Below are 20398 nucleotides of genomic sequence, written 5' to 3'. Positions count from 1 at the left end.
AGAGCTTGAGAGGTCCTATAGGCGCAGGGACCTGGAGCCAGAACTTCTGGATTTAAATCTCATCTGCCATGTGCTTTTGGGTAAGTTACTTACCCTCTTTGTGCCTCAGTTTTATCATCTGTAAAGGGAGACAAGAATAATGAGAATAACCTAATTCATAGGATTGTTGGGAGTTATATGAGCTAATTCATGGAAAGCACCTTGAACAGTGCCTGGCACTTACTAAGTGCTAGGTGAAGAACTAGCTGTTATTACTGTTGTTCTTACAGAGCTTAACATTGTGCTGTGTGTACAGGAAGCCCTCAAGAAATAACTTGGCCTAGAGTGTTGGCTCTTGCCTCTAGTCCTAGCACTTTGGGAGGCTGAGGCAGGAGGATTGCCTGAGGCCAAGTGTTCGAGACCAGCCTGAACCAGAGCAAAACCCTTTCTCTACAAAAAAATAGAAAAATTAGCCAGGCCTGGTGATGCGTGCCTGTAGTCCCAGTGACTCAGGCAACTGAGGCAGGAGGATTGCTTGAGCCCAGGAGTTTAAGGTCACAGTGAGCTATGATGATGTCGCTGCACTCTAGCCGGGATGACAGAGACCCTGTCTCAAAGAAAAAAAAAAGAGAGAAATAAATAATAACTCAACAAAACAAAACCGTAACCTGCCACCTCCCACTGGCCTTGTCTACTCAGTTAGCCTAAACTCCTGGATGAGGTGGGGGCACAGCAGGAGTTTGACACAACTTTGTTGGTTCATATATCCCAAAAGTTGCCAAGGGTTATCTCTGTATTTTTCTTACCCTCGTTTTTGGGTTGGAGGGAGGGTGCCACAAACTCTCTTGGGAAACCGATGAAAGCTACAGACCCTATCCCCAGAAAGGTGTTCAGAAGCAAATATTGACAATATACTACACACAGTATCAGGGCGTTCCTGGAGCCCCTGCTGGCCAGGCTGAGAAGCCCCGCTTGAGATGATGCTCTGTGCCACGTGTCACTTGGTGGTTTTACCCAAATAGAACACAAGCCAGTCCCCTCCTTCACTCATCAGTGGGTGGCACCCCCACTTCCACCCTGGCTCCCAGAATCCCCCACTTCCTCTCCTGGGCCCTGGGGCTTGGTGCCCACTCCGAGCCGCAGCCCCTGGCCAGGAGTTGACTGCAGCACCTGGGCAGCATTTGAGGGCTAAACAAGAACACAGCAAAAAACAAACAAACAAAGAAAGTATACTCAACTTTGAAACAACCAGACAAAAGAAAGCATCCTCGAAGCCAAGTTCACTAATTCACAGGGCCACATTTGCTGGGTGGGACTAAATGGTATTTATAGCCAAGCAACCCTGGGCTCACCCTGAGTTGACTGACCCAGGAGTTGCGCAGAGTCTGGTGGAAAGGGCAGGACGAGGCCTAAGGGCTGGAAGATCAGACAACTTGCAGGGGGAGACTTTATTTTTGTTCGCAGATGATGTGGGTTTTTCCTACTAATATTAAGTATAGTTTCAGTACATGGTTCTGGGCAGATGATAACCTCAAACAGTATGCGTTTACTCGGGGTCAGTTATGTGCTTGGAATTGGGCTCTTTGCTGTGGGGCCCTTTCATTCATTCATTCATTCACTCATTCATTCAAGGTTTATTAGGTGCCTTCCGTATACAAGAAGCTGTTCTAGGCACAGCAGTGACCAAGGCACCAACAGTCCCTGTCCTCATGACGTTTACTGTCTTGGCAGGAGAGATAGAGAACACAAAACGCACAATAAATATATGCTGGATGGTAATATGTGCTAAGAAGAAACATACAGCAGGCAGGAGTTTAGAGAGGGTTGGGGGAGGCACAATGTTAGCTAGTGGCCAGGAGAGGCTTCTTTTAGCAGAAGCCTGAGGAGGGAGGGAGCTGAGCAGAGGTCAGGGGAAGGTCCCAGTGAGGAAGGAAGGCCACCTACCAGGGGCCAGTCCTGGTTGGGTTGGGACAGCCAGCAGGAATGATGACCCACAGGGCTGGTTCCACTGCTGGGGGTCTGGATGACAAGGTTGCTGTACACCACCACACTTACAGGCTTTTATACTATTAGAGGAAGCATGGGGAACAGAGGGACAAGCTAGATGACACAACAGGAGACAATCAGATGCATCCAGGGCGTGGAGCATTCTACAAGACACCTGGCCTGATCTCTTCAAAAAAATCAATGTAACGAAAAAAGGCTGGGAAATGATTCTAGATTAAGAGAAACACACAGTCAGATAAATGGGCTGTGTACTCCTTAAGCAGACTCTTTGGTTTGAACAGGCAAGCTATAAAAGACCTTTTAGGGACACTTGGAGGAATTCAAATGTAGGCTGTGTTTCAAATGGTGTTCGAAAATTATTGTCAACGTTCTTAGGTGTGATAATGCTACTGAGGTTAGATAGAAAAATAATACTTTATTTTGGATATGATGTTGGTGTGTGGGGGTGATGTGATGATGTCCATAATTTATTCTGAAAAAATTCACCAAAATAAACAAGTAAATAAAATCTAAGCTATTTGAGGTTTGGGATGGCTCAAAGGAGGAGAATATGATGCCCCAAGGAACACAGCTCACCTTTCTGGGCTTGGCCAGACACCAAATGCTTGGCAAAGCCCAGGGTGTGCACAGGCAAAGCCCCTGTGCTTTTAGGAAGGGAATGTGCACCAGCACCTGGTGCATGGGCCATACCTGATAGAAGGCTAGAGGATGAATGGGTGCATAGTTTTGTTGTGTTTCACTTCCCAGGATGGGCCCTGGCTAAGCACCCAATTTCTGCATGTTTGCATCCCACTCACCTTCAAGGCCATCACAAGAAAACTTAAAACACGAGCTAAACATCAGACAATTAAAAATGTGCGCAGATTGCCAAGGGTCACCTTCTATGGAAGTGCCTGGGGAAGCCCTCTGTGGGCTCTTTGGCGAACCTTGGCAGCACGGCCATCTCCCCAACCTGAGCCCCTTCCACGCCTCCTGGTAGGGCCGCCTCGTGGAGCCTGTCTACTTCTGCAGCCTCATGGTTCAAGTCATGGGTAGGTTGCTCATAATCACTTGATCATGAGCAGCTGGCTTCATGGTCCCTAATTATTTCATTTACTCAGGTGCCACATCTTACCCTGACACACTAAAAAGCTCCCAAGTCAGGCAAGACACATTGTAGGCACTCAGTAAGAACTTGGTGTCCTAAATAATACCTAACATTTATTGAGCATTGACTATTTCCAAGCATCATGCTAAGTGTTTAACATGAGTGGTATGTTCTGAATGGTTGTGTCCCCCCAAATTTATATGTTGAAACCTAATTCCCAATATGGTGGTGTTAAGAGTTGGAGCATCTGGAGGTGATTAGGTTATGAGGGTGGAGCCCTCATGAATGGGATTAGTGCCCTTATAAAAGAGGCCTGAGGGCACCTGTTTGCCGCTTCTTCTCCGTGGGGACACAGAAAGGAGGCACCATCTTCGAAGTAGAGAGTGTGTCTTCACCAGGCACCAACTCTGTTGGCACCTTGATCTCAGATTTTGCAGATTCCAGAACTGTGAGCAACATGTTTCTGTTGTTTATAAATTACCAGGTCTAATGTAATTTGGTTATAGCAGCCCAAATGGACTAAGACAATGAGTTACCTCTTTCACTCTCCTAAGAAAGCTGTTTTGGTATTTTTTTTACGTTAGTTCCTATCCACATTTTACACACTAGTCTATGTTCTCACAATTAGGCGTGGCAGTACCAGGCTTCAAACTCTGGCTGCCTCTTTCTGTGTCTGTTCCAAGAGCAATATGCAGGCCACCTCTTCTGTGGCTCTGGAAGGCTCAGGATTCCTCTTGTCCTGGGGCTGGTGCATGCTTGAGGACAGCAACCTAGGAGAGCCTTGAGCTGCCAGGGCCCAAGAGCTGCCTCACACATAAAACACACTCTGGGTATGTCTTCTATTCCACACCAAGCTCCATGTTGAAATGATTATCTGAAATAATAGCTCATACTCTTTCCTTCATAATCCTTTAGGAGCACACAAGACAATGAAAACTCAGGCAGATTGACAGGTGTCACCTTTCGTGGGAGTGCCTGGGAGTCAGCCTGGCAGAGGTACATACTGTGGTGGCAGACCCCCTTCAGCGGGAAACTGGTCAGGACTTCAGGCACCCTTGGCTTTCCTGTCTTCCCAGTAGGTCCCGCAAGCATCTGCAGCTGGGCTAGATCCCATTTTTTCTTTGCTCGGCTCTCAGTGCAGGGTTGCCCATTCATTTCCCTGCCGGCGGAGGGTGATATTAGGTAAATACCAGCTGTCACCGGTGGGCTCTGGCTAGACTTTCTACCCCTGAGTACATCCTTTCAACAGGTGTCTGGTGACACAGGGCCCATGTGGTCCTGTCTGCCTCACAGATGTTAGCTTCCAGCCACAAGACCGAAAAAAAAACCTGGGGTGGGAAAGAAGTGTCCAGATTTCACTGCAAATGAGGCTTTCCAAGGGCTGCTGACTAAGGAGTTTTCTTTCCAAACATCTGAAACAGCAAACAGATTGTAAATTAGGAGGGAGTTACAAGATAGTAGCTGAAGGGAAGCAGCACCGCCCTGTCTCTGGGCTGTCGCTGCTGGGCTGCCAGGACACTGGTAGCCAAGGAAGGTGATTCAGTGCAATAGGGTAGGGGAGAAGGTCTCAAGATGGAATGGGGGGTGCCCAGACAAATAGCAGGCTCATGGGGAGAGAGTTCAGGCCTCCTCTCTGAGCCAAGGGAGAACATTTTATAGTGACAAGAGTTCTGGGCCATTCTCTTGAGCCAATGAATTAATGATTCCCACCCAGTTCAGGCTCCCGAGGCAACTCGGCAAAAATAAAGTGGAACCAGTTGCAACCACGCTCAAACTGACACTTCCCACCACCAGAGTGTGAAGCGAGGAGTTGGACACTCCTCAAGACACTTGCTTTTCTCCTGCCCTGGAGTAAAAACACTACTTTCAGGAAAATGTCTCCTTTCAGCTGAGGGACTCTTTTTAGCTGTGGCTTGAATTGGTAATGAAAGGAGAGCCCGGAATAGCTTGCTCTGGCAGTAAGCCTGCTGGATTTGGGGGTCCTGGGACTGGAGGGGGGACCTGGCCCCAGAGCTGCAGAGTCAGGAGCAACTTCCTGCCCTGGCAGCCCTGCCTCCAGCCCATGGTGGAAGTCTTGCTTTGGGTAACAGGGAGAAAGAAAGGGTGGGGCAAACAGCATGCTGAAAGCTGAGGATAACTGCCTTCAGGTGCCCCTGTGGTGTCACTAGAGTGCGATGACACTGTTATGATGTCTCGTGACAGCCCCTTTCAGAGGGGCTCAAGCTTTGTCCGAGGACCCAAGAATGTGGTCATCTGAGCCACACTCAGGCCTTGCTCAGGGACTCAAGGCATCTTTACTGATTTCCTATAATCACCCACTCAGGGCCCCCTTGGAGGAGTGGTCAGGATGGATTCCAGGTTTGGGAGTCTCTCACATAGAGCCACGTATGGACTGGGGCTGCCCGGTGTTGTGGGCTGCATGGCTGTACTGCATGAGCCGGGTCACCCTGTATCCAGCTGGTTGCACAAGGCAGGGTTGAAGCAAAACCAACAAAAACAAATAGCATTTGGCAAAATGGAAACCCTGTGGGTTGGTGTTTGGGGAGGTGGGGGGTTGCTTCAGAGCCTGAAGAATTGAGTCAGTGATTGATAGAATATGATATTTTGAGGAAAAATTCAGATGAGGCTGAAGGTGAAGTACACAATATTTGCTGATAAAGGCAAAGTGCAGATTCTGGAAGGGTCCCTGTCCATTTCGCTGAGGGGTTCATGTATAAACAAATTAGGAAGCAACAAGATGAAAGTCTGCCTGTGTGTCAGGCCCTGTCCCAGGGACCCGGGGAACAAACGTGAGCCAGACACAGTCCCTGCTGTTGGGAGCACACAGCCTGGGGAGCAAGACAAGCAAATCAGTTACCTGGAAGCAAGGTGATGGGTGGCGTAACAGCCCTTGTCCTGCTTAGAGGTGGAGACTGTGGGTGAATGTTCAGGCTCTGTGATCATCCGGACCTGTGATCAAGTCTCAGTCTCTCTCTCTCTCTCTCTCAAGTTATGTAATGTCCCAGTCTTGGTTTCCTCATCAGTAAAGCATGGATAAGTATGATTCACATGCCTCGTGGGGTCATTGTGAGGATTAAGACAGAACATGCATGTAAAGCCTAGTATCTGGCCCTCAATAGCATACTTTATAGACATCAACTAGTTTTATGTTGAGTGTTATATGGCTGGAGAGGTTTGCAAAGCACTCTGGGAGGCTGGAGAGCCAGCTCTGTCCCGTGTGGGTGGCCCAGATTGGCTCCTAGAGGAAGGGAGACCGGCTGGCTGATCAGAAAGGGTTTTCCTGGGAGAGGACTGGCGTGGACCAGCCCCCAGCGGGCGTTTGGTGGCCAGCAAGGAGTAGGCCAGCCAGGAGGGAGCCCCCGTGCAGACAGGAGGAGGATCCCAGTGTTGGGCAACATGCCAAGGAGTGAAGACTTTGTCCAGAGGGCAAGGGGGTGCCATGAAGGATTTTTCTCAGGAAAAGAGCATTCTGTTGGCATAGTGGAAGAATAGATTGAAAGGAAGAAAGGAGGAGGAAGGTCAGTGTGGAGGCAGTTACAATGGTTGTGTAAGAGACACTGCAGGCCTGGAGAGAAAGGCAGTGGATATTTAGGAGGTGTGATTGACAGGACTGCAGACCAGTAGGATTAGGTGTGAGGAGGGAGCAGTGAATAAGGAGTGTGTACAAATAGAGAAGGGCCTGCCAGGGCCAAGGGGCCCAGTGGCATGGGGGATGGGAGGCCAGTGGGCACACGGATTTGTACTAAATAGTGCACGCACTTGCTTAATTTCAGGAGTCTCGGGACAACTAGGTGGGGAGGGCCAGGGGGCTGTCAGAAATGTGGTATGGAGCTCAGGGGAGAGGTGAGGATAAGGGTTGAGATCAGAAATGTTTGTTAGCTGATTCTGCAGAGGAAATACTGGGTTGGAGACGAGAGAGAGCAGCCCCTCTTCTGAGGCAGACACGGTGCAGATGATACCAGGTCTCATTCGCACGACTTGACCCTTCTGATCTTTCATGACCCTAGTCACTGACCTCCAGTAAAGAGATGGTGAGGTGGGAGAGGGGCATGAGCTCTGGTCAAAAGATCAGCCCGGAGGGGGACAGACAAAGGAGCTCAAGTCACAGTTCACACGGTAATTCAGGGTTTAAATAAGGTGGATATTATTTTGTCTCCTAAACTCTGGTTTTTAAAAACAGAAGGAAAGGAGTAGTTCTTTAAAGAGGTAAATTTAAAATAAAATCATGTAAAGTGATATGCAATATTATCCTTAGAGATAGTCCAGGCTGAAAAGATAACTGAAATGATGGATAATTGAAACAAAACAGATACCTTTAGGGCAACTTTAATATTCTGGAGGTCAGGCTAACTTTCTGTCTTCCCATCAGGAAGACAGCCACACTCTCCCACCATCGGCCTTTATCTGCCTCCTCAATGACAGAATATTGACCTGGATGAATGATGATAAAAAATCATTTACTATGTGTTTACTATGTGCCAGTGATTATATGGATTTTCCTCATTTAGTCTCCCATCCTGAAAAGGTGTAATTTTATCTTCTACTTGTATCATCCTTAAGCTTATTTTGGAGAACTAGTCACAGAATTTTTTTTTCTTCCTCTTCCTTTTCTCTCTCTCTCTCTTTCTTCTGAGGTAGGGTCTTGCTGTGTTGCCCAGGCTGGTCTCAAATACCTGGACTCAAGTGATTCTCCTGCCTCATCTTCCCTAGTAGCTGGTATTATAGGCACACCATTGTGCCCAGTAGTCACAGAAATTTTCAAACTGCATGAGGTTTTAGAGATCATTTGTAGAAATGCTCAGATGGCCCATGAGATGCCACAGGTGTAGTGTGATTAGATTTGACAAGGCTTCACTTGCTCTTATGATCTGTGGGCAAGATGAAATGTGAGCATCTTTGTGTTGAGAAGCCATATCCAGGGTCTTCCTAGCACACTGGACAGGGAGTTGCAGAGATTTTTATTGATCAACATTTATGTCGGTGATTTGGATTACGAAGGATATTTATTAATCTGTGGATGACAAAGCTGAGGAAGTCTCTATGCTAAATGGTGCAATGAAGATTTGATGAGACGGACAGGCTGAAGCAATGGTCTAAAGCTGACACAACAAAGTTGGAAAAGGATAAATGCAAAACTCTGCTTTTAGGTTCTAAAAACTCAATGACACCAATAGATAATAATAATAAAAAAAATCTGGCTTGATGGCAGGCTGTTCACACAGTGAGCTATGGCAACACTGTTGCCATCAACAGCAATGCAATTTTAGGCTACCTTAAAAGAAGTGTCTGAAACAAACATCAGCCCCATGGCAGTGATGAGGTGACATCTGGTACAGTCTGGGAAGAACATTTTAAGAGGAACTTTGGCAAATAAATGCAAGATGTCCAGAGAAGAATGCCATGTGTAAGAAAGGCCTGGAAACCATGTCATCATGGGAGGCTTGGTGGGAGGAGGAACATGATAGTGATTTTCAGATATTCATAGAAAAGAGACAGGAGTTAGCCCATGCCGCATGAGAAGGGATAACCTGAAGCAACAGGATGTCTTAGGATATCAGGTTTCCACTTAGCATCCTAACAGTCTGTGCTGCCAACAAAGCACACGTATGTGCACGTTGTGGGCTGGGGCACACTTCCTTGCAGGGTCTTGAGCCTGCATGGTGTCCCTGCAAATGCTCAGGCACAGGCTGAAGGCTACCTATTTAGAGCAGAGATGCGGGAGTGTGTGAACAAAAAGGCCAAGAGTCTGGGAAACTGCCCCTGCTTATAGATGTGTAAGGTTGTGGAAGCCAAATTCCTTATTTTCAATTGCTTCAGCTGTGAGAATTGAATCATCTTTGGCTTCCAACTTTTGGTAGCAATGGAACCTTCTTATCAAATAAAATCTTCTGCAATTGCCCTTCCTAAATATATAAGCCCAGTGTGTTACTATGGGACACCCCTCACTGCAGGGCTCCTGGGAGTAGTTTAGAAAGCACTGGAACAGCTTATCTTTCAGCTCCAAAAGTCTACAATTCTCTGAGTTTTCTTCTTACCTTAGGTTTTGATTCTACAGATCCCAACCCCCCATTATGTGAAGTACCTGAGACTTAGAAAAGGGATTTAGCCAAGATCTTACAGCTGCGTATTGGTGGAGCCGTATTAACACACAACTCCTAGTCTAATTTGGTGCTGCTTCTACCTCATTAGGCTGCTCTCTGCTTCTATCCATTTATCTTAGCTTTTGTTCCCTCAAGGTCCCAGGAAATCCTACACTGCTCTCTGTAAGATTCTTTTCCCTCTTGGAAAAGCACCAGGAAGGCAATAGATCTAGTCTAAGGCATTGCAGCCTGAGACAGTGATCCTGGAGTCATTTCTCTATGTATCACTTTATCTCAATGAAATATGTTTCTGTGGGCTGAGAAGTGAAAAATAGGTGTGGCTCAGACTTCTGGTTGCTTTACATTCTATTTCTTACAACTAGAAACTCTTACTTTTAGATGGCCACTCAGAATAAAGGTATTTCCCAGTCTCTTTTGCAGCTAGACAGGACATTACAACTCAGTTCTGGCTAATAGATTGTAATTGGAAATACTGTATATGCCGTTTGGAAAGTGTCCTTAATGGGAGGGAGAATCCCTTCTTCACCTTTCTTAGCACAATGGCTGGAATGCAGGATTGGTGGTCATAACCAGCTACCTTGGATCATGACATAGAAAATGTGTTGAGAATGGTGGAGTGACAAGACAGTAAGAATGTCTGTCTCTGACCTTATGAAGCCCCCTTACCAGCCCTAGTCTGCTTTCTACCAGTGTTTTACAGGAGACAAATAAACTTCTATTGTTTCAGCCACCATTACCATTTTCATCAACTCTGTCATTGGTTGTAAGACAGTATTATTTAACACATTGCTAAGAAAAGGAAACCACTGCCAATTAAACAGACAACCCATCCAATTGTATGACACATTCCAATTTCAGTGAAGTTAAAATGTGACAAAAGGATGAGTCTTATTACATGAAATGCAGTATTTTGGGTTTTTGTTACTCACAGCAATGCCTAATCCTGATTCAAGAAACATGAAGGAATGAAAAGATGATGAATTCCAAATAAAGAACACAGAAGGAAGAACAAGTTTCTCTATAAAAAAAAATGACTCATAAAAATAGTAGTGATGTGACTCAACTTAGGAAAGTTTTCTCCTATACTTCCCAGTCTGGCTTGGATTAACTGGGGAGTTATGTATGGCTGTTGGGACTTGGCCACTATGTGGGATGACACTCTGGGGATAAGAGAGCTGGTTTTAAGGTGTAAAGGACACAGAGCCAATTGTTAAACCAGTGTGTGATTTGGCCTGTTGGGGCTCCTACTCCTTAGTTTCTTCCTCTCCCAAGTCTGCAGGGTCTTCCTGGTTGACTTTGAGAAAGGCAGGTGGGAAGCTGCTGTCAGAGTAGTTGATACCCAAGACCAGCTTCCAGGTGACAGGCTTGCCCTTAGCTGAGATCCCAGGGAGATTCTCAGGGTTCTTCCCACCAGCCACAGCTATTGCTTTCTGGTAGTAATTCGAACATGGTCTGGTGCAAAGCTGGCAATATTTGGCCCTCAGTACTGGAGCAGTGCCTTTAACATATGACAATACAATACTACTGTACCTGTTGTGATTAAAACATCAAAGACCAATATGACAAACAAAAGGGAAGTCTGGCTTATCTAAAGGTAGTTCTAAGATGAAACATCCATTCTGTGAGTCACTAAAACAAGGCCACTCCCTTGAGGAAGGCCCACTTGATCATTTTAAAATAAAATATTTTTGTATTATTATTTAAAGTGGTCCTTCTGTGACTGCTGCCTGAATCTGCTGGGCCCCCAGGAGCCTTCAGAGTGCTGAGTAAGTGGCTCTGACCACCACTTACTCACCATTCATGTGACAGTGTCTTATATCCAATATTAACCCCCCGAGGTAGGATCATTCTCATTTTTATAGATAATTCAGTCTCAGAAGTTGATTAACTTTCTCCTAGAAACACAGCTAGTAAGCAGGCTTTATACTTATTTTGGTACATTTAGTTGTAATGTTCTAGAGAAGCAGCCCTTTACGCTGCAATTACTGAAACATGCAAAGTTCTGCTGAGGAATATTTTGAGTTGTCTTCTTCCATTCAAAAGATTCACTAGGCTGGAAATCTGTGATTATTTCGAAGGAAAGAATCCTCTGAAAAAGATCGGAAAAAAAAAAAGAAAGGAAAACTGGTAGGGAATGGATAAGCATCTTGTCACTCCATACTTATATTGCACTCAGGCAAGCATTCTAGTGGCCCATGTAATAACCTGTCAATGACAGAGGTGCAAAAAAGTTCCATGGAGCAGCCCCTAGTAGAGGAGGTGGACTACTATCAGGCTGCCTTCCTTAAAAAGTATGTCATGATTTTTGTTGAAGCAGTATCTAATAATATTTAAAATTACTTTTTAGAAATTTTCTGCTCACTTTCATCTAATGCTTATATTTCCTTGGAAAGAAAAAAATTTCCTACTAATTCCTATTTAACCTTGTTGATATTCTGATGAAGATATGTTATAATGAATCATGGGAATTTCTTTTATGATCTCATGTTCTATATAAAGACAGCTCAGCTACTAAAAGGTACTGATCCAATTCTTCTGGATCAGATTCTAATTCTTCCTGGTTTCAACAAAGTAGAAGCCCTACCAAATGATTTCTTAATACTGAATGAAACTTCACATCCAAACTCATTACATTTTTCCTTAGATACAAAGACAGCAGGCTAAATTTCTTTTAAATTATTTTATTTTTGTGTAAGCTAAAAGGAAATTTACACACTGAAATCTCAAAAGACCTTGGGCATGCACATTAACCTTGTTAGAGGTTCTTCTACATGTCTCTCTTTTTTCCATAGGAATTTCCCCAAACATTTAAAACCCATAGTTTTCACTGTATATACAGCCTAAACCATAGCAATCTATGATTATGTCATTTTACACTGTGCAAAATCCTCAAAAAATAGTGGTACGATAAAACAAAAAAATCAGTAACAGGTAAATTTCATTGTAAGACATTCATATAATTTGGTCCTTCTCCAAATCAAACTGATTTAAAACAGACACAATCTCTTTAAACCCCTCCAATCAAGTTCTGACGATGATCCATACCCTATAACAAAAGAGCAATCGATGAAGTACCTTGCAAAAGGTCAAACAGCAATATGCCGGATTGAAAAGATTAAAAAAGAGCCCCAAAACGTCAACAAAAGCCAGATCTGAAAGAAACCCATCACACACAAAATTTAAAAAATTAAACAAGGATGCTGGAACTTATTTATGATAGCAAAAGTAATTTAACATATGGTATGAAAAATTAAGAGGACATTCAATGCAATCTGAAAAGACTGAAGGGGATTTCACAGACAGTGGAGATTTGATTTTTTTTCTTTTTTTATTTCAAAAGTTTTGTAAGAAGGACACCACCAGTGTATTTCACAAAGACATAAATGTATACACCCCAGCAACACAAAAAGAATAAATCTTCAAAAATGTTCACCCCCGATTATTTACATTTTTCTAATATAAATTTAGGACTTCAGTATGTAAATAAATATACATTACTATGTATACCTTTCTAGTGCGGCTTACCAACAAATCAGCTGAATTTGATTTTTTTTTTTTAATTATAGCAGGTATGCTTTTGATGGTAGGGAAGGGATGGAGGACAGGACAAGCAATTGAAACTGTCCAATTCACATCAGTTATCAGTCTGCTTTTTCTTGGGAGCTTGTGGAAGGTGTTAACGTGGCTGGGAACATCAACACCTTGGCATGCATGAACGTTAAGTCGGGAAGGCTAGCGATCACCTTGATAGCTTCTTCACTCAAGTGCTCTTCTCTTTTCGGTTTCCTATTGACAAAAAAGAGGAGTGTGTTAATGTGACTTTGATGTAGATCAAATGGGAGAAAAGCTACTCTCAAGGTAGGCAGCAATCTGTGGGGACTTGAGTATTTTTTCCTCTGCTAGTTCCTGAATCTTGTACTATTTCTGTGTAGTATGATTTCTATGCCAGGTACCAAATCTCTCATGAAAAGCAACACATGGCCTATTTAGGTATGTTTATTAAAGTGAGGAGTGTAAATACAGATATTCACAGGTATACCAGTGTAGCCTGTGTACTTCCTAGCCTTAAGGCTAGAAGCATTTACCCAGGCATAATTTTAAAATGTTACTAAGCAGAAATATAAGGACAAAGCCTTAATAACACTACACCCAACTGGATTTCCCCCCCTTCCCCTTGTGAAACTACCAAAATTACCTCAACATAAAACAAAATATGTCTGGGGGGAGGCTTAAGTCATTTTAACCTCAGGCTTTCTTTATCACCAATGGGGAATTCCAGGAGAGCGAGCTCAAAAACACCCGTCTCAGCCCACTGGGATGCGGACAGCAGGTCCAAAAGCAGCAGCACTAGGCTGACTGCTGGTGTTCAGGATGTACTTGGGCAGGAAGGAACTCTGTAGAAGGAAATCTCTAAATTCTATGGGTCTTGTAGATGAAGTGTATTTTATTACACTGGCTCCTGATATGAGAAGTAAGTAGTTTGGTGCATATCACAGATATGAAAAATTCCTGGTAACCCAGGTTTTCTCAGCAGGTGAGCTGTAGAAAATACCAAATGAACCTTAAATATGGCTCAAATTGAGCACATGACTGCAATCCAGACTGACTTTTTTTCTAGGATGTTAAATATAATGAAGGAATAGTTACAGTCATATGGATTATTAATTTTAGACCAAAGATCATTTAAAATTGTTCACTATAAAAAGCCAATTCTCTTTTATAGTAAAAGAATAGTTGGTACTCTGTTAGAGGTCACACAAGTTATTTCTTCCACCTAAATGTTTCCTTTGCCCTTGGGATGGGGAGCAGGAAGTCAGGAAGTAAAGCAAGAAAGGAAGGATAGATGCAGGCTTTCATATTATACTTAGACTTCTCTGTTGTAAAGTTCTTCAACAGGGAAACAACTGCAGACATATCAGCAGATCAGCCAACACTGAATTTGGTTCTAAGATTTCTTGGAAGAATGAAATAGAAATCCAAACTTTTTTCTGATTAAAACCTATATTTTTAATTGCACTTAAATGGTGGCAAAGCTATTAGGTGGATGTTTGATGGGAAATTGGATATCTACATCATTCCAAAGTAAAACCAGATATATGACTTTCCAGTCTTGAAGTGAAAAACTGGAACAGTATAATGGAAGAAGTTGGCTTCTCACCAATGGCCAATCTTAGCTTTACTAATGGAGTCAACCAGATGTTATGGATCTTCTGATGCATATATTTGAGCTAAAATGTTTACCCTGAATTCAGGAAGCCTTTAGCCTTTATAATTTAGCCTTTATAATTTCCAATTTACAAGAAATTAGGGAAATAGAGAACATAGTAGATACTACTTGAAGGAGGCAAACAAATCCAAAACATTTTAGGACATTCTACAGGACTAGACTGGTCTTATTTAAAAATTAAAAAATTAGCCGGGCATGGTGGCACATGCCTGTAGTCCCAGCTACTCAAGAGGCTGAGGCAGAAAGATCACCTGAGCTCCAGGAGTGTGAGGTTGCTGTGAGCTAGGTTAACGCCACAGCACTCTAGTAGGGGCAACAGAGATTCTGACTTAAAAAAAACAAACAAAAAAAACCCAACCTTAATGTAAGAGTTGAAACTATCCAACTCTTAGAAGAAAATCTAAGTATAAATCTTTGTGACCTTGAAGTAGGCAATGGTTTCTTAGATGACAACTAAATTACATGTAACAAAAGAAAAAATAGATCTATATAAATTAGATTTCATGAAAATTAAAAACTTTTGTGCTTCAAAGGATACTATCAAGAAAGTGAAGAGACAACCTGCAGAATAGGAGAAAAAATCTGCAAATTATACATTTGATAAAGGTCTAGTATCAGAATAAAGAAATTGGCTGGGCATGGTGGCTCATCTCTATAATCCTAGCACTCTGAGAGGCTGAGGGAGGAATGCTTGAGCTCAGGAGTTCGAGACCAGCCTGAGTAAGAGCGAGACCCCGTCTCTACTATAAAAAAAAAATAGAAAGAATATTAGCCAACAACTAAAAATAGAAAAAATTAGCTGGGCATGGTGGTGCATGACTGTAGTCCCAGCTACTCAGGAAGCTGAGGCAGAAGAATTGCTTAAGCCCAGGAGTTTGAAGTTGCTGTGTGCTAGTCTGATGCCACAGCACTCTAGCTGGGGCAACAGAGGGAGACTCTATTTCAGGGAAAAAAAAAAAAAAAAAAAGAAATCTTACAACTCAGCAATAAAAGACAAATTATCCAATTAAAAAATAAGCAAAAGATCTGAACAGACATTTCTCCAAAGAAAATATACAAATGGTCACTAAGCACATGAAAAGATGCTCAAGATCATTAGCTATCAGGGAAATTCATCATCATTTTGATTTGCATTTCTCTACCCACTGGGATGGCTATAACCAAAAAGACAATAGCAAGTGCTGGTAAGAATGTGGAAAAATTGGAATGCTCATACATCATTGATGGGAATGTAAAATGGTGCCATCACTTTGGAAAAGTTTGGCAGTTCCTCAAAAAGTTAAACATAGAGTTACCATATGACCCAGCAATTCCACTCCCAAGAGAATTGAAAACATTTTTCCACATAAAAACCTGCAGACAAATGTTCACAGCAACATTAATCAAAATAGTCAAAATGACCCAAATTATCCAATGATTAATGGATAAGCAAAATGTGTTATTTCTATAAAAATGAAATATTATACAGCCAAAAAAAGTAATTAAATACTGGTACATGCTACAACATGGATGAACTTGAAAACATAATACTAGTGAAAGAAGCCAGACACAAAAGGCTACAGGATTATAGGATTCCATCCATATGGAATAACCCAAATAGGCAATTCCATGGAGACAGAAAACAGATTAGTGGTTGCCAGGGAAAGGAAAGAATAGGGGGTGACTACTAATGGGGTACAGGATTTCTCTCTGTGGTGATAAAAACGTTCTGGAATTAGACAGTGATGATGGTTGTACAATCTTGTAAATATACTAAAAACCAGGGACTTGTACATTTGAAGGGTGAATTTTATGACATGGGAATTATATCTCGATAGAAAGGCCCCCCTCCCCAAAATCTATTCCTATTGGCACTAGTTCTTTGGCCTTTAATAAACTTAAGTTAGAGGTCTTCAGCTACTAACCAGATGGCCACCCACTGACTTAGATTAGGAAGTTAATTTCCCCCCTCCCCAAAATCTATTCCTATTGGCACTAGTTCTTTGGCCTTTAATAAACTTAAGTTAGAGGTCTTCAGCTACTAACCAGATGGCCACCCACTGACTTAGATTAGGAAGTTAATTTTTCTCCATATTAGTAAAGGTAAGCAAGATGAAACTATTTTAAAACTAAGAACTTGCAGTTCTTTAAAAAACTCAAAGTAAGAAGTCATTTTCACAGCCTGTGTATTAGAAGAGAATCTTACAAGTTCCCTTACATATGCAAAGGTACTTAGAAAACAGTACTGATTGTTGTTTGTTCCACCTCAAATTTCCTCTACCTTGAGTACTCTTTCTTAACCCCTTCTTACCCTACAGTGTATCACAATGCTAGGTTATTTCCCTCTGTCTTTTGTGTATTGTCAATAGCCAAGAACATTTTGCTGGGCTTTACTTTCTGTAGTTTACTTTACTCAAAACAAAAAGAAAAATGAAACAAATCTAAAAACAACCAAAACATTAGAAATGCTTTCTGAAGTTGTACATGGCACCCACTTGTCTCTTCTCTGTACAGTTGAGAATCACTCACTGGGACATTTCACAGTATTTTGAGACTGTAAATACTAATTGTAAGACTCGTGAGTATTTGTACTTTTTTTTTTTTTTTTGAGATGAAGTCTCACTCTGTTGCCTGGTTAGAGTGCCATGGCATCAGCCTAACTCACAGCAACCTCAAACTCCTGGGCTCAAGCAATCCTTCTGTCTCAGCCTCCCGAGTAGCTGAGACCACAGGCATAGGCCACCATGCCCGGCTAATTTTTTCTATATATTTTTAGTTGGCCAATTAATTTCTATTTTTGGTAGAGATGGGGTCTTGCTGTTGCTCAGGCTGGTTTCGAACTCCTGACCTTGAGTGATCCACCCACCTTGGCCTCCCAGAGTGTTAGGATTACAGGCGTGAGCCACCAATATTTTCACTTTTACCATTCTCAAATGACACTGATTTCCCAAAACAAAATACAAAGTTGGCAACTTGTTCTCCTTTCCATTTATTTTGTTTTAAATATGATGGTCAGATACTAGAAAGTAACTGAATATAGCTATAACATTGGTTCCAGGATACACATTATAGTTTAAGTTCATTCCCTAATAGTATAGAACAAGGGGAAAAAAATGAAAATAACTTCTTAAAGCAACAGAGGTTGGAAGAGTTCCCTAGTGCACGGCATGTTTCAAGGATGAGTTAAAAAATTAGGACAGGAGGCAAATTAACAATGTGGTTTAGAGCTCCTCCTAATGGCACAAAATGAATTCTCATCATTGGTACTTTAAGCCTCTACTAAAGTTCTTTGGTTAGGTTAGTGAAACTGTAGGGGAGCAAACGTGAGGAAACAGTAGAGTTGTCCCAGAAAGAATTGTCCTAAAAATAGCAGGGGAAGGCCCAAACAATAAAAGCATCAGTTTTCATTTTTTACAAGTCAAATGTGCATTAGCTTTTAGTTAAGGTATGTAGAAAAAAATAGATGACAAATATGTATGAGAAGAATTTTTTTTTTTTTGAGACAGAGTCTCACTTTGTTGCCCAGGCTAGAGTGAGTGCCGTGGCGTCAGCCTGGCTCACAGCAACCTCAATCTCTGGGGCTCAGCGATCCTACTGCCTCAGCCTCCCGAGTAGCTGGGACTACAGGCATGCGCCACCATGCCCAGCTAATTTTTTGTATATATATTTTAGTTGGTCAATTAATTTATTTCTATTTTTGGTAGAGACGGGGTCTCGCTCAGGCTGGTTTCAAACTCCTGACCTTGAGCAATCCGCCCGCCTCGGCCTCCCAAAGTGCTAGGATTACAGGCATGAGCCACTGCGCCTGGCCTAAGAAGAATTTCAATTTATTTGGAAAGAAAAAAATAGAAAGCAAGAAAAATTCCACAGGCAGCTTTGGCAGTGGCAGGTAGCATACTACAATCACACGGGGCAATGAGAACAATGGACATAATCTGTGGACAAATAAGGATATGCATGCTACAAATCCATTCTAGAAAAAAGTTAACAATTATAAAATGAATAATAGATTTTCATAATTATAAATATTGATAATATCTGTTGAATGGATATAAGCACACAAAGTTTAAAAGACAATGTCATTATTCAAGCTAAAGTTTTTTTTTTTTTTTTTTTTTTTTGAGACAGAGTCTCGCTTTCTTGCCTAGGCTAGAGTGAGTGCCGTGGCGTCAGCCTAGCTCACAGCAACCTCAATCTCCTGGGCTCAAGCAATCCTGCTGTCTCAGCCTCCCGAGTTGCTGGGACTACAGGCACGAGCCACCATGCCCGGCTAATTTTTTTTATATATATATATTAGTTGGCCAATTAATTTCTTTCTATTTTTATAGTAGAGACGGGGTCTCGCTCAGGCTGGTTTTGAACTCCTGACCTTGAGCAATCCGCCCGCCTTGGCCTCCCAGAGTGCTAGGATTACAAGCGTGAGCCACCGCGCCCGGCCCAAGCTAAAGTTTTAAGACAGATAAAAATTCATTATTAACAGGCTCAGCATGGTGGCTCACACCTATAATCCTAGCACTCTGGAAGGCAGAGGCAGGAGGATTGCTTGAGCTCTGGAGTTCCAGATTAGCCTGAGCAAAAGTGAAACTCCATCTCTACCAAAAAGAAAGGAGAAAAAAACCAAACAAAAAAAAACCCAGATGGGCATTGCAGAATGTGCCTGTAGTTCCAGCTACCCAGGAAGCTGAGGCAGAAGGATCCCTTAGAGCCCAGGAGTTGGAGGTTGCAGTGAGCTACAATGGTGCCTCTGCACTCTACCCAGGGCAGCAGAGTGAGACTGTGTCTCAACAAAAACAAACAAGGCAACTGAACACTCCTCTTCACAACCCCCCACCCCTTAAAATTATTTAAAATAATTAAATTTATTTATAGGAGAAAAGTACTTTTTAAATGGATAGTTTTCTATAGCAGAATTGATTTTAAAGATAATCTGAAATTAACATGATTAACATGTTACTTATTGAGAAGAAAGAGCTATAATATTTCTCTCAAAGTGGGTAATATTACTAAAAGGCAATATTTCCATTTTAAAATGCTGATGAATCATAGATTTGGGATAGCAGAGTTGACATGCCAATCAGCCAGTATTTGCTCTTATACTAGTGACTTCCTGGTTCATAATGATTACCTTTCTGTTAGGAACTGGATGAGTCTTATGGTTAACATGTCAAAGCAGTGGATTATACCAGTGCTTAATTATGTAAATCTAAATGTTTTTCTGCCCAAGTGGCTTCCTCCTCTCTGGTTCCAACACTGGGAGATAATAACTATTTTTCTATAAGCCATTCCTCTGAAAGGGCTCCTAGAAAGCTTGGTAAAGCAGGGCTTCATGTCCCAAATCAAAGGTCCACATCAGCAAAAATTCCAAAATTAATGCCTATTCCCTACTCAGTCGTAGCCTGGGATCAGCCTAGGCAACTCTAAGAGTATGAAACTGGGTTCCCAAAGATGATCTCAATAATTATGAAGAGAAATGGGGAGTATTTCTGCAATGGCTTTATGATCACAGATCATAATATTTAATCAGAATTATTCTCTACAAAGTAGAGGGAAAAAAAAGAAAACCACATCTGTCAGCCCTTTCCAGTCTCTTATGAAATAGCTCTTCTCTAATAATGTTCATAATTAAACATAATTTGGCACTATTTTCTGGACTTAGGCATCTCTTGGCTTTTATAAATACAAAGTGAATTTTAATACAATGTGTTGAAATACTGCCAACTTATGTGCTTTTTCCCTTTGGGCTGTTTTAACTTGGAATTCAAAATTACAGTGTAATTAGCACTAACTGTTTACCTGGTAGATGTGCTTGTCTTCTCTACTGTGGACATGAGTCTCGCAAATGCATCAGTCACTTTGAGGCTTGAGGTGGAGATTTCCAGCTTAGAAGTTGTTAACTCATACAACTCTGGATCCACACCTTATAGTATAAAACAATAGTCAGTGATGGCAAGCTACAAAAATGGGCCCAATTAGCCACAATCCAAGATGCAAAAGGCAATGTTCTGTAAACATCTGAGT

General features: G+C 42.3%; 1 protein-coding gene across 2 annotated transcripts in view; it reads right to left on the bottom strand.

Annotated features, from left to right (window-relative positions):
• Positions 1-11839: 11839 nt before the first annotated feature.
• Positions 11840-20398, bottom strand: part of AFTPH (aftiphilin) — a 69204-nt gene continuing 60645 nt past the window's right edge. For both annotated transcript variants that reach the window (XM_012764921.2, XM_012764922.2), the window contains 2 exons: positions 20174-20297; positions 11840-12960 (listed from right to left, as the gene is read on the bottom strand). In XM_012764921.2, the coding sequence (XP_012620375.2) occupies positions 12816-12960; positions 20174-20297 (269 nt within the window). In that variant the 3' untranslated portion in view covers positions 11840-12815. The remainder of the gene's footprint in view (positions 12961-20173; positions 20298-20398) is intronic.

Source organism: Microcebus murinus, chromosome 3 (assembly GCF_040939455.1).
Source record: "Microcebus murinus isolate Inina chromosome 3, M.murinus_Inina_mat1.0, whole genome shotgun sequence".
Taxonomy (NCBI): Eukaryota; Metazoa; Chordata; class Mammalia; order Primates; family Cheirogaleidae; genus Microcebus; species Microcebus murinus.
This window is presented reverse-complemented; position numbering and strand designations above follow the sequence as displayed.